We start from the raw sequence: 14,839 nt of genomic DNA, 5'->3' as shown, positions 1-14,839 counted from the left end.
ATCCAGGGCTGATTTTATGAACATTTTTGTTGAACTCAATAGCAATTTTCACATTCAGATCTATTTATCAAATGTACAACACATACAGTGAAACACATCACAGGTTCAAAGGTTCATTTTAATATCATAGAATATATGCAGTATACAACCTGAAATTCTTACTCTTCACAGACATCCACAAAACCCAATAGAATGAATGATAGAAACATCAAAACCCCAAAGCCCACTCCAACCCCCTCCCTTTGCACAAGAACCAGCAGAAGCACTGACTCTCGGCCTTTCGTTAACAACCATAAAACTATACGAGCAGATGTAGGCCATTCGACCTATCGAATCTGCTCCACCATCCAATTCTTCCAGTCATCCCCACTCCCCTGCCTTCTCCCCATACCTTTTGTTGCCCTGGCTAATCAAGAACCTGTCTATCTCTCTGCATTAAATGGACCCAATGACTTGGCCTCCACGGCCGCTCATGGCAACAAATTCCACAGATTTATCACCCTCTGACTAATTAATTTTCAGAGAATTAATAAATTCTCCATTTCTCTGTTCTAAATGGACATCCTTCAATCCTGAAGTCATGCCCTCTTGTCCTAGACTCCCCTACCATGGGAAATAACTTTGCCATATCTAATTTGTTCAGGCCTTTTAACATTCGGAGTGTTTCTATGAGATCCCCCCCCCCTCATTCTCCTGAACTCCAGAGCATACAGCCCAAGAGCTGCCAAACATTCCTCCTACAATTATCCTTTCATTCCTGGAATCATTCTCGTGAATCTTCACTGAACCCTCTCCAATGTCAGTATATCCTTTCTAAAATAAGGAGACCAAAACCGCACACAATACTCCAAGTGTGGTCTCACGAATGCCTTACAGAGCCTCAACATCACATCCCAGCTTTTATATTCTAGACCTGTAGAAATGAATACCAACATTGCATTTGCCTTCTTCACCACTGACTCAACTTGGATACCTTTAGGGTATCCTGCACAAGGACTCTTAAGTCTCTTTGCATCTCTGCATTTTGAATTTTATCACCACCTAAATAATAGTTTGCCTATTATTTCTTCCACCAAAGTGTATGACCATACATTTTTCTAACACTGTATTTCATTTGCCACTTCTTTGCCCATTTTCCTTTCAGGAAATCATGCTGGCTTTGGCATGTGCCTCCAGGTACTCCATAATCTCATCCCTAGCAATTGATTCCAAAAACTTCCCAACCACTGATGTCAGGCCTACAGGTTAATAGTTTCCTTTCTGCTGCCTTCCACCCTTCTTAAATAGCAGAGTAACATTTGCAACTTTCCAGTCATCCGGTACAGTGCCAGAATCTGTCGATTCTTGAAAGATCATTGTTAATACCTCTGCAATCTCTCCATCTACTTCCCTCAGAACCTGAGGGTGTATTCCATCAGATCCAGGAGATTTATCCACCCTCAGTGCATTAAACTTTCTGAGCACCTTCTCAGTCATAATTTTCACTGCACATACTTCACTTCTCTAACATTCTTGAATGTCTGGTGTACTGCAGATACCTTCCACTGTGAAGACTGGTGCAAAATATGCATTCAGTTCCTCTATCATCTCTGTGCCCCTCATTTCAATATCTCCAGCGTCATTTTCTATTGGTCCTATATCTACCCTCAACTCTCTTTTACCCTTTATATACTTTAAAAAGCTTTTAGTATCTTCTTTGATATTAGTCGCCAGCTTCCTTTCAGAATTCATCTTTTCCTTCCTAATGACCTTCTTAGTTTCCTTCCGCAAGCTTTTAAAAGCTTCCCAATCCTCTATCTTCCCACTGGCTTTGGCTTCCTTGTATGCCCTCTCTTTTGCTTTTACTTTGGCTCTGACTTCACTTGTCAGCCATGATAGTTTCCTTATTCAATTCGAAACTTCCTTCTTATTTGGAATATATCTGTCTTGCACTTCCCTCATTTTTCACAGAAACTCCAGCCATTACTGCTCTGTTGTCCTTCCTGCTAGTGTCCCTTTCCAGTCAACCTCGGCCAGTGCCCCTCTCGTGTCATTGTAATTTCCTTTATTTCACTGAAATACTGACACATTGGAATTTAATTTCTCCTCAAATTTTAAAGAGAGCTCGATTATATTGTGATCACTGTTCCCTAACGGTTCCTTATTCGTAAACTCTCTTAACACCTCTGGATCATTGCACAACACCTAATCCAGCACAGCTGATCCCAGTGGGCTCAACAACAAGCTGTTCTAAAAACCATCCCTTAGACATTTTACAAATTCTCTCTCTTGAGGTCCAGTACTGGCCTGGTTTTCCCAATCCACTTTCATGTTAAAATCCCCAACGATTATCATGACATTGCATTTCTGACACGCCTTTTCTATCTCCTGCAGTAATTTGTAATCGACATCCCGGCTGCTGATGGGAGGTCTGTATATAACTGCCATTAGGGTCCTTTTACCCTTGCCGTTTCTTAACTCAACCCATAGAGACTCTACACCTTCTGATCCTACGTCATCTCTTTCTAATGATTTCATATTATTTCTTATACACAGGGTCACACCACACCCTCTGCAACACACCATGCGGCATCTCTATCAGGCCGACAGAACCTCCTGTCTGTTCCCCTTATTACTGAATCCCCTATGACTATTGAATTCCTCATCTTCTTCTCTCCCTTCTGCACCACAGAACCAGGCTCAGTGCCAGAGACCCGATTGCTGTGGTTGTCCTCAATCAGGTCACCCCCCTCAACAGCATGTTAGTCAGCTCCATTATGGGTACTAGCTTCTGTAGTGTCCAGAGTATCTTCAAGAAGCGATGCCTCAGAAAGGCAGCATCCATCATTAAGGACCCCCATCATCCTGCCATGCCTTGTCTTCATTGCTACCCTCCGGCAGGAGGTACAGAAACCTTAAGACACACACTCAACTATTCACGAACAGCTTCTTCCCCTCTGCCGGCTGATTTCTAAATGGGCATTGAATCCAAAAAACACTACCTCACTAATTTTTTACTTGTATTTTTGCACTACTTAACTATTCAATACATTACTTACTCACGTTTTCTTTACTATTATTATGTATTGCAATGTACTGCTGCCGCAAAAACAATGAATTTCACGACATATGCCAGTGATATTAAACCTGATTCTGATCTGCAGACATGTAGAGCAGTTAAAGGTTGGGAACCTGTCAAAACTTTCTCACCCTTTAGAGAAGTGTCCAATTTTTCATTCTCCTTGAGGGGTGCTAAAGACTGGTTTTGTAATGCAGAAATAAAGACATCCATCATATGGTTCAATGTCAAGCTTATCAACACTTGGTCTCAAGGGAAGTCAAAACATTCTGACATGCTCTTCTCTTCATACAAATTTTTTTTCTAATAATGGCCAGTTTTGACAGCGTGAATAAAAAATTATCAAGTATTCATATCATGGATCGAATGCAAAGCAATTAAGTACTTACATTTGCAGGATACCTCGGTCTTCCTCCAGTTGCTAAAACAATGTTTTCGGCTGTGAGAAGGCTCTGTAAAAATAATTTGTTGCTCAAGAAATCAGATAAAGTTGTAAGGGACACACTGGTCAGAATTATAAGACTATAAGATATAGGAGCAGAATTAGGACATTTGGCCCATCGAGTCTGTTCCAACATTTCATCACAGCTGATCCATCCTCTCTCTCAGCCCCAATCTCCTGTTTCATGTCCTGAATAATCAAGAATCTATGAACTTCTGCCTTAAATATACACAATGATTTGGCCTCCACAGATGCCTGTGACACAGAGTTCCACGGATTCACCAATCTCTGGCTGAAGAAGTTCTTCCATACCTTCATTCCTTACCAAATTACAATGGCATGAGGGGGGAATTGGTCAAGGTTGACTGGAAAGGGACATGAGCAGGAAAAACAACAGAGCAGTAATGGCTGGAGTTTCTACGAAAAATGAGGATATGGAAAAATGAGGGAAGTGCAAGACAGATATATTCCAAATAAGAAGAAATTTTCAAATGGAAGAAGGACATTACTATGGCTGACAAGTGAAGTCAGAGCCAAAGTAAAATCAAAAGAGAGGGCATACGAGGAAGTCAAAGCTAGTGGAACGATAGAGGATTGGGAAGCTTTTAAAAACTTGCATAAGTAAATAAAGAAGGTCAATAGGAAGGAAAAGATGAATTATGAGAGGAAGCTGGCAACTAATATCAATGAAGCTACTGAAAGCTTTTTTGTCTATAAAGGGTAAAAGAGAGTTGAGGGGGGATATAGGACCAATGGAAAATGACGCTGTAGATATTGTAATGAGAGACTCAAAGGTAGCAGAGGAACTGATCGAGTATTTTGCATCAGTCTTCATAGTGGAAGACATCTGCAGTATACTGGACATTTAACAGTGTCAGGGAAGTGAAATACTTGCAGTGAAAACTACGACTGAGAAGGTGCTTAGGGAGCTTAATGGTCTGAGGGTGGATAAATCTCCCGGATCTGATGGAATGCACCTTCAGGTTCTGAAGGATGTAACTGGAGAGACTGTGGAGGCATTAACAATGATCTTTCAAAAATCAATACGATTCGGGCATTGTATTGAATGACTGGAAAATTGCAAATGTTACTTCGCTGTATAAGAAGGGTGGGAGGCGGCAGAAAGGAAACTATAGACCTGTTAGCCTGACATAAGTGGTTGGGAAATTGTTGGAATCAATCGTTAGGGATGAGATTACAGAGTACCTGGAGGCACATGATAAGATAGGCCAAAGGCAGCATGGTTTCCTGAAAGGAAAATCCTGCCTGACTAACCTATTGCAATCTTTTGGGGAAATTACAAGCAGGGTAGACAAAGGAGATGCAGTGGACATGTGGTACTTGGATTTTAGGAAGGCCTTTGACCAAGTGCCACATATGAGACTTCCTAGCAAGATAAGAGCCTGTGGAATTACAGGGGAGTTACTAGCATGGGTGGAGCATTGGCTGATCAGCAGAAAGCAGAGAGTGGGAATAAAGGGATCTTAATCTGGCGGGCTACCGGTTACCAGTGGAGTTCCACAGGGTTCGGTGTTGGTTCCGCTGCCCTTTATGATGTATGTCAATGATTTGGACTATGGGATGAATGGATTTGTGGCTAAACTTGCTGATGATACAAAGACAGGTGGAGGAGCGGGTAGTGTTGAGGAAACAGAGAGCCTGCAGAGAAATTTAGATAGTTTAGGGGAATGGGCAAAGAAGTGACAAATGAAATACAATGTTGGAAAGGGTATGGTCATACACTTTGGTGGAAGAACTAAACGTGCAGACGATTATTTAGATGAATTCAAAATGCAGAGATGGAAAGATACTTGGAGGCCCTTGTGCAGGATATCCTAAAGGTTAAACTCCAGGGTGAGTCAGTGGTGAAGAAGGTGAATGCAATGTTGGCGTTCATGTCTAGAAGCAAAGAACATAAGAGCAGGGATGTGATGTTGAGGCTCTATAAAGCACTCGTGAGACCACACTTGGAGTATTGTGTGCAGCTTTGGGCTCCTTATTTTAGAAAGGGTATACTGACATTGGAGAGGGTTCAGAGAAGATTAACGAGAATGATTCTAGGAATGAAAGGGTTACCATTTGAGAAACGTCTGGCAGCTCTTGGGCTGTATTCCCTGGAGTTCAGGAGAATGGGGGGGTCTCATAGAAACATTCCAAATGTTAAAAACCCTGAACAGATGAGATGTGGCAAAGTTATTTCACATGGTAGGGGACAAGAGTGCACGACTTCAGGATTGAAGGTTGTCCATTTAGAGCAGAGATGTGGAGAGATTACTTTAGTCAGAAGGTAGTAAATCTGTGGAGGCCAAGTGCATTTAAGGCAGAGATAGATAGGTTCTTTATTAGCCAGGGCATCAAAGGGTATGGGGAGAAATATGGGAGTGGGGATGACTGGAAGAATTGGATCAGCCATGATTCAATGGCACAGCAGACTTAATGGGCTGAATGGCCTACTTCTGCTCCTATATCTTTTGGTCTTATGGTTCTAAAAGGACGCCCTCTATTCTGAGGTTGTGTCCTCTGGTCTGAAGACTCCACCCTCCACAGGAAGCATCCTCTCCAAATCGACATCCACTGAGGATTTTCAATATTCAATAAGTTTCAATGAGATCCCTGTTTCTGAATTCCAGTGAGTACAGACTCAGAGCCACCAGACATTCATCATATGATAAGTCTTTCAACCCCGGCATCATTTTTGTGAACTTCCTTCGAATCCTCTCCAATGTCAGCACATCCTTTCTTAGATAAAGAGCCCAACACTGCTCCAGGTGAGGCCTCAGCAGTACTTTATAAAGCCTCAATATTTATCCTTGTTTTTATATTCTAGTACCTCTAACAGTATTTGCAACTATAAATCGATTGTGAGGATATACCAAGTGCTCATGGGGCCAAACAATCGCACAGTGAAATGACTGGGCCTCCTTTGTGAGTGGGGCTCTCTCCATTTTGCCTGTGGGCTTTCCACTGTTTTTGGCTCAGCAGCCCAGTTCATTGTACCTACACAGTAAGTTGCCCACTGTGTACTGTTACCAATGTGATTACTCCATTGTAAAAAAAAGTTCCCTCCTCCTCCCCTCTTCCATTCCCCACTCTGACCTTTTACTACTTCTCACCTATTACTTCCCACTGAGTTTCCTCCTCCTACGGACCACTTTCCTCTCCTATCAGATTCCTTCTTCTCCAGCTCTTGACTTTTCCTACCCACCTGGCTTCACCTATCACCTTCCAGCTAACCTCTTTCCCCTCACCCCACCTTTTTATTCTGGCATCTTCCCCCTTCCTTTCCAGTCCTGAAGAAGGGTCTCAGCCTGAAACGTCAACTGCTTATTCTTCTCCATAGATGCTGCCTGACTGCAGTGTTTTTCCAGTGTTTTGTGTGTGTTGCTCTGGATTTCCAGCATCTGCAGACCAGACTTTCTATGTTTGTCTCTTACACCTTAATAATTATGTCATTTCTTCACAGTCATTCTCTTCACGCTCATATGCTACATTCCCAAACACAGGAGAAAAAGAACAGAGGTAATTATAGACCTATTGTTCAGTAAAAACTGGGGAAACTGACCTTGTGTCAACTTGACTGAGAAACCAAAAAAATTTGGTTATTTAAGAGTCTTTGGTATTTAGCAAAGTTAACACTTGGGGCCAACAAGAAAATTCAACATTTTCACAACTGCTTTCTTTGCTCCCATCAAGACATTTAGATAAGTACATGTATAGAAGGCATTTAGAGGGATTTGGGCCAAATGTGGCTAGAAGGGACTACCTTACTGAGTAATACTGTCAGCATGGACAAGTAAGGCTTATGGCCCTGTTGGACACTATGACTCTACGGTAGCATGGCAGTTAGCACAATGCTATCAGAGCTCAGAGCAGCACGAGTTCAGATGTCAATTCTGACGCCATCTGTGAGGAGCATGTACACTCCTCTCCATGAACACAGGGTTTCCTCCAGGTGCTCCTGTTTATAAGGCCATAAGAAATAGGAGCAGAATTAGGCCATTAAGCCCATAGAGTCAGCTCCACCATTCCATCATGGCTGATCCATTTTCCCTCTCAGCCCCAATCTCCTGCCTTCTCCCCGTATCCATTCATACCCTGGCCAGTCAAAAATCTATCCACCTCTGCCTTAAATATACCCAATGACTTGGCCTCCACAGCTGCCTGTAGCAACGAATTCCACAGAATCACCACACTCTGGCTAAAGAAATTCCTTCTCATCTCTGTTCTAAAAGAACACCCCTCTATTTGAATTCTCCGGTCTTGGACTCTCCCCACCATTGGGAACATCCTCTCTACATCCACTCTATCAAGGCCATTCAACAGTCAACAGGTTTCAATGAGGTCATCCGTCACTTGTCTGAATTCCAGTGAGTAGAGGCCTCCCACATTCCAAAGACATAGCAGTTAGCAGGTTAATTGAACATTGTAAATTGTCCTTTGATCAGAAATTGTTCACTAGGTTGCTGCTTGGTTTAGAGAGTGTGTGCTTTCATGAGAGACTGGACAAACTTGGGAGTGTCAAAGGCTGAGGGGAGATATGAGAGGTTTATAAGATTATGAGAGGCATAGATAGAGCCGACAGGAAACATCTTTTTCTCTGGGGAGAAATGTCTAATACCAGAGGGCTCGCATTTAAGGCAAGAGGAGGTAGGTTCAAAGGGGATGTGAGGGGTAAGATTTTTTACTTAGAGAGTGGTTGATGCCTGGAATGCGCTGCCTGCTATGGAGGTACAGGCAAATACATTAGAGGCTTTTAAAAGACATTTAAATAGGCACATTGGTGTAAGGAAAATGGAGGGATATGGACATGGTGTAGGTGGGAGGGATTAGTGTTTGGGTGTTTCTAATTTGCTTTTTAACTATTGTGGGTTGAATGGCCTGTTCCTGTGCTGTACTCTTCTATGTTCAACGTAAAACAAAATCAACTCTTGCACCACAGAGATGAAGAAGGACGTACCTTTTCACCTTTTTTGGACACCCCTTGAATGGTATGTTGATCAACAAAAACACCCTTGAGATTCAGATATTTCACCTTTCTGCAAACAATGAAAGAGTAAAGCCCCGTTTCAGAAATTATGTGCACATTAAATGTGATTTAAGATAGATTAAAAACTTACATTTGTCTAAGAAACTGAAACAGATCATGCAAGTCCCCTGCAGAAATGGCTGGAAGATGCATCGTACACTCACTTATCTTGGAGCTGCACTAGATGTCCCCAATTTAAGGATTTCACGTAGTTTTGAACTGCATTTGCCATGATGCCCCTAAGGAGGAAAGAAGGCATTGTTTAAGCTGAATAGGGTTAAATGCAATATCTAAATGCCAACAGAAGCCCATAATGCACCCTCAATACATCTGAGCAAAATGACAACCCTTTGAAAATCAGAGATTTAAAAGATTTAAACATTAGAATGGTCTTTCTTTCCCTCGATACTGTTTGCTGCCAGAGGATTTGAGTCTTGAGCAAGGCTTAATCAATGTGGTTTGTGGATTGGACTCTGTAGTTCACATTATGATGTGTTTCTGCTTTCTGGTCCTTTATTTGTTGCTATTTTGGGTGATTTTGAATTCAGGCAGCCCGCAGATAACAGACTCTAATTCAAACTGAACATGTCTGGACTCAATTTTATATTTTATATTTTGTGATTTTCACTTTTTTTTGTTGCTGTTTGAATGATTTGTTTTTTTTTGTGCGTGGTGGCAGGGGTTGATGTTTTCCTTCGAACGGGTTCCATGCTGTTTCTTTGTTTTATGCCTGTCTGTGGGGAAGACGAATCTCGGGGTTGTACACTGCATAAGTACTTTGATAATGAATGGAATTTGAATTGTTGAAATCCATACAGTCATGGGGAGAATGTAAAACTCTTACAGGCAGCGACAAGAATAGAATCCCAATTGGAGGTTGCTGGCACTGTAAAGCAATTGACCTACCCCTAAGCTACAGGGCCACCCCACCCTCATACCCAAAATACAATGCCACACACCACTGATTATGCAATTGGTCAAATGGATATACTTCTTTTGAAAGAGTATAACCATATTTCACTCGAAAAACAACACAAAAGCCTCTGAAGGAACTCAGTGGATGCAGCAACATCTGTAGAGAAAGGAACTGTGAATGTTGTGATGCTGTTTAACTCTCTGGGATTTCCGTTTTAGATTTTAGTATCTCTATGCATTTCTAAGCTTCACGAGATTTCCTAGAATGTATTCCAGTAAGATGGCAGTGCGCTCGATCATAGCGGCCTCTCTGGGCCCAAAGGTGTGATTGATCATCCTTTATCTCTTCTTTATGATCGCTGGACACTGCTGGATATTAAGAACAGCAAGTACTGCAGATCTAATCCATTGGTGAGGTGCTTAATAGCGGTGGAACTAGACTTGTTGCATATCATATCTGCCACACTGCATCAGAGGCCATGCACAGTCCAACAAACGGTACTAATGATTGTCTTGGATATTTTTCTTGTGATTGGAAGACCCTGTTGGACATGGGTAGTGTAAAATACTGCAATTCTGGTTCACTGGTTCAATGGTGAGACCGAAACCAGGGAAGCTATGTGCCCTCACATGCCACAAGGTTACCTGCTGCAGCCTCCCACAGGTGGTGTGCCAGGGGCGGTGGGGAAGGTGAGGATCATAGGCACGGCAGACATGCTGGGTTGGAGGATGGCCCCTCTAATCAGCTCCAGTGTTCGCTCGCTGGAAGACAAGCCGGAGATTGCACTCCACTCCTCTACAGCTGCATTAGCATGTGAGGTGCACAGTAACATAGTGGTTAGCACAACGCTTTACAGTACCACTGACTGGAGCTTCCCACCGCTGTCAGTAAAGTTTTTATATTCTCCCCATGACGATGTGGGCTTCCTCCAGGTGCTCCGGTTTCCTCCCACAGTCCAAAGACATACCAGTCAGTAGGTTAATTGGTCATGGTAAAATGTCCTGTGATTTGGCTCGGTTTAATCGGGGGATTACTGAGCCGTGAGGTTTAAAGGGCCGGAAGGGCCTGTTCCACGCTGTATCTCAATTTTAAATATGAGGACTGCAGTGCACTTGTTCTTGCAGAAACGTGGCTCCAGGACAACATCTCATGCACCATCAATCTACAGGCCATGACACTCAGTGACTTGGGTTACATTAGGTTTATTCTCAAGGGTGTGTTTTTCTGTTATTGTAATTATATATGTTACATGTACCTTTTGCTATATGCAACTGTTGGCACTGTGTTTTGCACCTTGCAGGAAGGTGTATGGTTGATCGACAATTAAACTTGAACTTTAGAATGAGGGATAGAGTTAAGTGGGTCTGAATTATCTAACATTAAGAAGAATTAGAGCTAATCTTATTTTAATTTATGAAACTTTAGAAGCCCTGATGGACTTAAATAGTGAGGATTTTTCCCCTCAATAGGGCTCCCTAGAACTAGGTTTAACCTCAGGATTTAAGGTTGCACACTTAAGACCGAGATGAAGAGAAATTTCTTCATTCAAGAGTTGAGGAACTTATAAATCTTCAACTCTGTGATTGTTCTACATCATGATTGGTGGAATATTGAGAATTGTCCTGAAGGAGGGTCTCAGTCCAAAACATTTACTGTTTACTCTTCTCCACAGATGCTGTCTGACCTGCTGAGTCCCTTCAGTGATCTGTGTTTGTTACTTGGGATTTTCAGCATCTGCACACTTTCTCGTATTAAGAACTACTCAAAGAGTGATGGCAATGGAGCTTAAAAGTGAGGCACATGCTATTGGTCATCCGTGATCTTACGGAATGGTGGAGAGAGTTCAAGAAGACATCAGTCAGTCACCCAGGTGATACCAATGGGACTGTACATCTACTTATTTCAAAAAAATAATGAGATTAACTCGCTCAATATTGATCACAATTTTCTTCCTTTCTCCTTTCAGAAACATCAAAACAGAGGAAAAGTAATAGATAAAATTGGAGATTCTTTATTCATCACATGAATGGAACTTCAAAAATTTGAACAATTTTTACTCTGGGATAGAAAGATAAGAATTCTGTTAGTTTGAATGATTAGAGACAACTGAGAAATTACGTATTTAACTTAGACTGGGATTCTAGAATTACCAAGTAAAGTAAAAAAAATAAACAAGTTGCCATGGTAGCCATCTCACTGTAGGGAATTTTTTAAAGAGATATAGAAAAGTACATCACAGAAACAGGCCCTTCAGCCCATCTAATCTGTGCTAAGCCATTTAAGCTGCCTGCTCCCATCGCCTACACCAGAACCATAACCCTCCATACCCCTATCATCCGTGTGCCTGTCAAAACTTTTCTTGTTGAAGTTGAAGTCGAGCTCGGATGCACCACTTGCACCGGCAGCTCATTTCACACTCTCACCACCCTCTGAGTGAAGAAGTTTCCCATCATGTTCTCATTTCTGACTGCTGTTCGAGTAGACTTATCTTTCAATCCCAGAGTAAAAATTGTTATTTTTCTCTGTAGTTTAACAACTTATGCCTGCTGTTATTTTATGTAACTGCCTACATACATGCAACTGTTTAGTATGTTTCACATTAGCCACAGTACGTATATACATTCATTATCAGAAATTCCCACTGCCCAGGCTGTGTTCTCTTCTTGCTGTGGCCATCCAGAGCCTCAGGGCTCACACCATCAGGTTCAGGAATAGTCATCAACCCTTAACCATCCGGCTCTTGAACCAAAGAGGATAACGTCACTTAACCCATCACTGAAATGTTACCACAACCTATAGACTCAGTTCATCGCATGCCTTCAATATTTATTGCTTATTTATTTATTATTATTATTTCTTTCTTTTTGTATTTGCACAGTTGGTTGCCTTTTGCACACTGGGCAAACACCCAAGTTGGTGCAGTCTTTCATTGATTAGAATCAAGATCAGGTTTGATATCACGGCATATATCGCGAAATTTGTTGTGTTTGCAGCAGCAGTACAATGTAATACATAATACAAAAAAAGCTGTGAATTACAGTAAGTATGTGTATGTGTATGTATACACACACACACACAAATGTATATATAGTTGAATAAGTAGTGCAAAATAGAAAGAAAAAAGAAAAAGTAGTGAGGTAGTGTTCATGGGTTCATTCAGAAATCAGATGGCAGAGGGGAAAAAGCTGTTACTGAATCATTGGGTGTACCCTCAGGTTTCTGTGCCTCCTTCCTGAATACAACAATGAGAACAAGGCACGACCTGGGTGATGGAGGTTCTTAATGATGGATGCTGCAATTTTGGGGCATCATTCCTTGAAGATGTCCTGGATACTCTGGAGGCTAGAGCCCATGATGGAGCTGACTGAGTTTACAACATTCTGCAGCTAATTTTGATCCTGTGCAGCAGCAGCCCCCGCCCCCCACACAACCCCATACCAAGCAGCGAAAATTCTCTCCATGGTACCGCTGTAAAAATTTGAGAGTGCCTTTGGTGACATATTAAAGCTCCTCAAACTCCTAATTCTTTGTAGTAATTATTCTCTTATGGATTGATTATGTCCACAAGAAAATGAATCACAGGGTTGTATATGGTGACATATATGTACACTTTGATACTTCGAACTTTGCAATTGTTCAGTGTGTCCCCAGTGGATACGGTTCTTTGCATTATTCTGGAAGCTTCTTGGTATTGCAGTATTTGAAAAGGAGCTGTCAAGTTGGTTAACTTTTATTTACAAATTTGTAGGAACGTTTCTTATCTGGGGTATATAAAGAGCTGATCAGGTGTCCCCGCCATCTTTAGTTTTTTCCTATTCTTTGTTCTTAGCTACCTTTGCAGCACTACATTCCCAATTGCTCTATTAGCACTCTATAGAACTTTCTTTACCCCCGAAAGAACCTTGGATCAAAAACATCAGAATCCAATGGACCAGATTCTTACAGTAGGGAATTCGGGCCAGAGTGATTCCCTGGGATAATTTGGAATAACCAGTTGGATCACAGAGCAATTGCCCAGATCCTCCTGCCAAATTGACCTTGTTATATGACTTTGTACCAAGGGCAATCACTTGGTTACGGGTCAGGTAAAAATTGCAGATACTGCAACTGACTATACATTACAGTTGCTTGGACAGACTGAAGGGGATGGAGAGTTTTTACTTACCTGTTATTACTTACATATACAGTAATGTGCAAAAGTCTTAGGGTGTCCAAGACTCTTGTACAGTACTGTATTTGTCAATGTGGAGTAGAGAACAAGTTTGTAAATCTGGCAGGAAAAAAAGATGTTGGAAATTGCAAAGGTGGAGCACAGCAGGAGAGGTGTGGAACAGGTGGCAGAGAAGGAATACCAGGGCAGGGGCACTGGTACAGACACACCCTGCCCTAAGACACCAGGCAAGGTTATTTGATTACAGACAATGGGTTTATTGAGCATCACAGAATGTCTCTCTGGTGCTTCTCGCTCCCCTCTCCCTGCCCTCTGTCCACAATAGAGACCCATATCAGAATCAGATAGAAAGCAGATAGAAAGCAAAGGGTAGCAGTGAATGGGTGTTTCTCAGACTGGCTGGAGGTGACTAGTGGGGTACCACAGGGCTCTGTATTGGGACCACAGCTCTTTACGATTTATGTCAATTATTTAGATGAGGGCATTGAAAACTATATCAGCAAGTTTGCTGACGATACTAAACTGGGTGGCAGTGTGACATGCGAAGAGGACATTAGGAGAATACAGGGAGACTTGGATAGGCTGAGTGAGTGGGCAGATACTTGGCAGATGTCATTCAATGTGAATAAATGTGAAGTTATCCACTTTGGAAGCTGGAACAAGAGGGCAGAGTATTGTCTGAACGGTGTCGAGTTAGGTAAGGGAGAAATGCAAAGAGACCTAGGAGTCCTAGTTCACCAGTCAATGAAGGTGAATGAGCAAGTGCAACAGGCAGTGAAGAGGGCAAATGGAATGTTGGCCTTTGTTACAAGGGGAATTGAATACAAGAGCAAGGATGTTCTTTTGCATTTGTACAGGGCCCTGGTGAGACCACACCTGGAATATTGTGTACAGTTTTGGTCTCCAGGTTTAAGGAAGGACATTCTGGCAATTGAGGAAGTGCAGCGTAGATTCACTAGGTTGATTCCTGGGATGGCAGGGCTGTCTTACGCAGAGAGATTGGAGAGATTGGGCTTGTACACGCTGGAATTGAGGAGATTGAGAGGGGATCTGATTGAAACGTTTAAGATAATTAAAGGATTTGATAGGATTGAGGCAGGAAATATGTTCCAGATGTTGGGAGAGTCCAGTACCAGAGGGCATGGATTGAGAATAAGAGGTCAGTTATTTAAAACAGAGTTGAGGAAGAGCTTCTTCTCCCAGAGAGTTGTGGAGGTGTGGAATGC

At 42.1% G+C, this 14,839-nt stretch overlaps 1 protein-coding gene across 3 annotated transcripts in view; it reads right to left on the bottom strand.

The window, feature by feature from the left end:
- txnrd2.2 (thioredoxin reductase 2, tandem duplicate 2) overlaps nt 1-14,839 on the bottom strand; it is a 201,901-nt gene that overhangs the window by 103,591 nt on the left and 83,471 nt on the right. For 2 of the 3 annotated variants that reach the window (XM_059994667.1, XM_059994669.1), the window contains 3 exons: nt 8,691-8,765; nt 8,458-8,536; nt 3,448-3,510 (listed from right to left, as the gene is read on the bottom strand). In XM_059994667.1, the coding sequence (XP_059850650.1) occupies nt 3,448-3,510; nt 8,458-8,536; nt 8,691-8,765 (217 nt within the window). Of the gene's footprint in view, nt 1-3,447; nt 3,511-8,457; nt 8,537-8,690; nt 8,766-11,370; nt 11,430-14,839 lie in introns of those variants that run through there. The other variant, XM_059994668.1, reaches the window with a different exon arrangement.

The sequence above is a fragment of the Hypanus sabinus genome, chromosome 18 (assembly GCF_030144855.1).
Source record: "Hypanus sabinus isolate sHypSab1 chromosome 18, sHypSab1.hap1, whole genome shotgun sequence".
Classification (NCBI taxonomy): Eukaryota; Metazoa; Chordata; class Chondrichthyes; order Myliobatiformes; family Dasyatidae; genus Hypanus; species Hypanus sabinus.
Note: the sequence above shows the minus strand (reverse complement) of the source record. Positions and strands in the feature narration are given on the sequence as shown.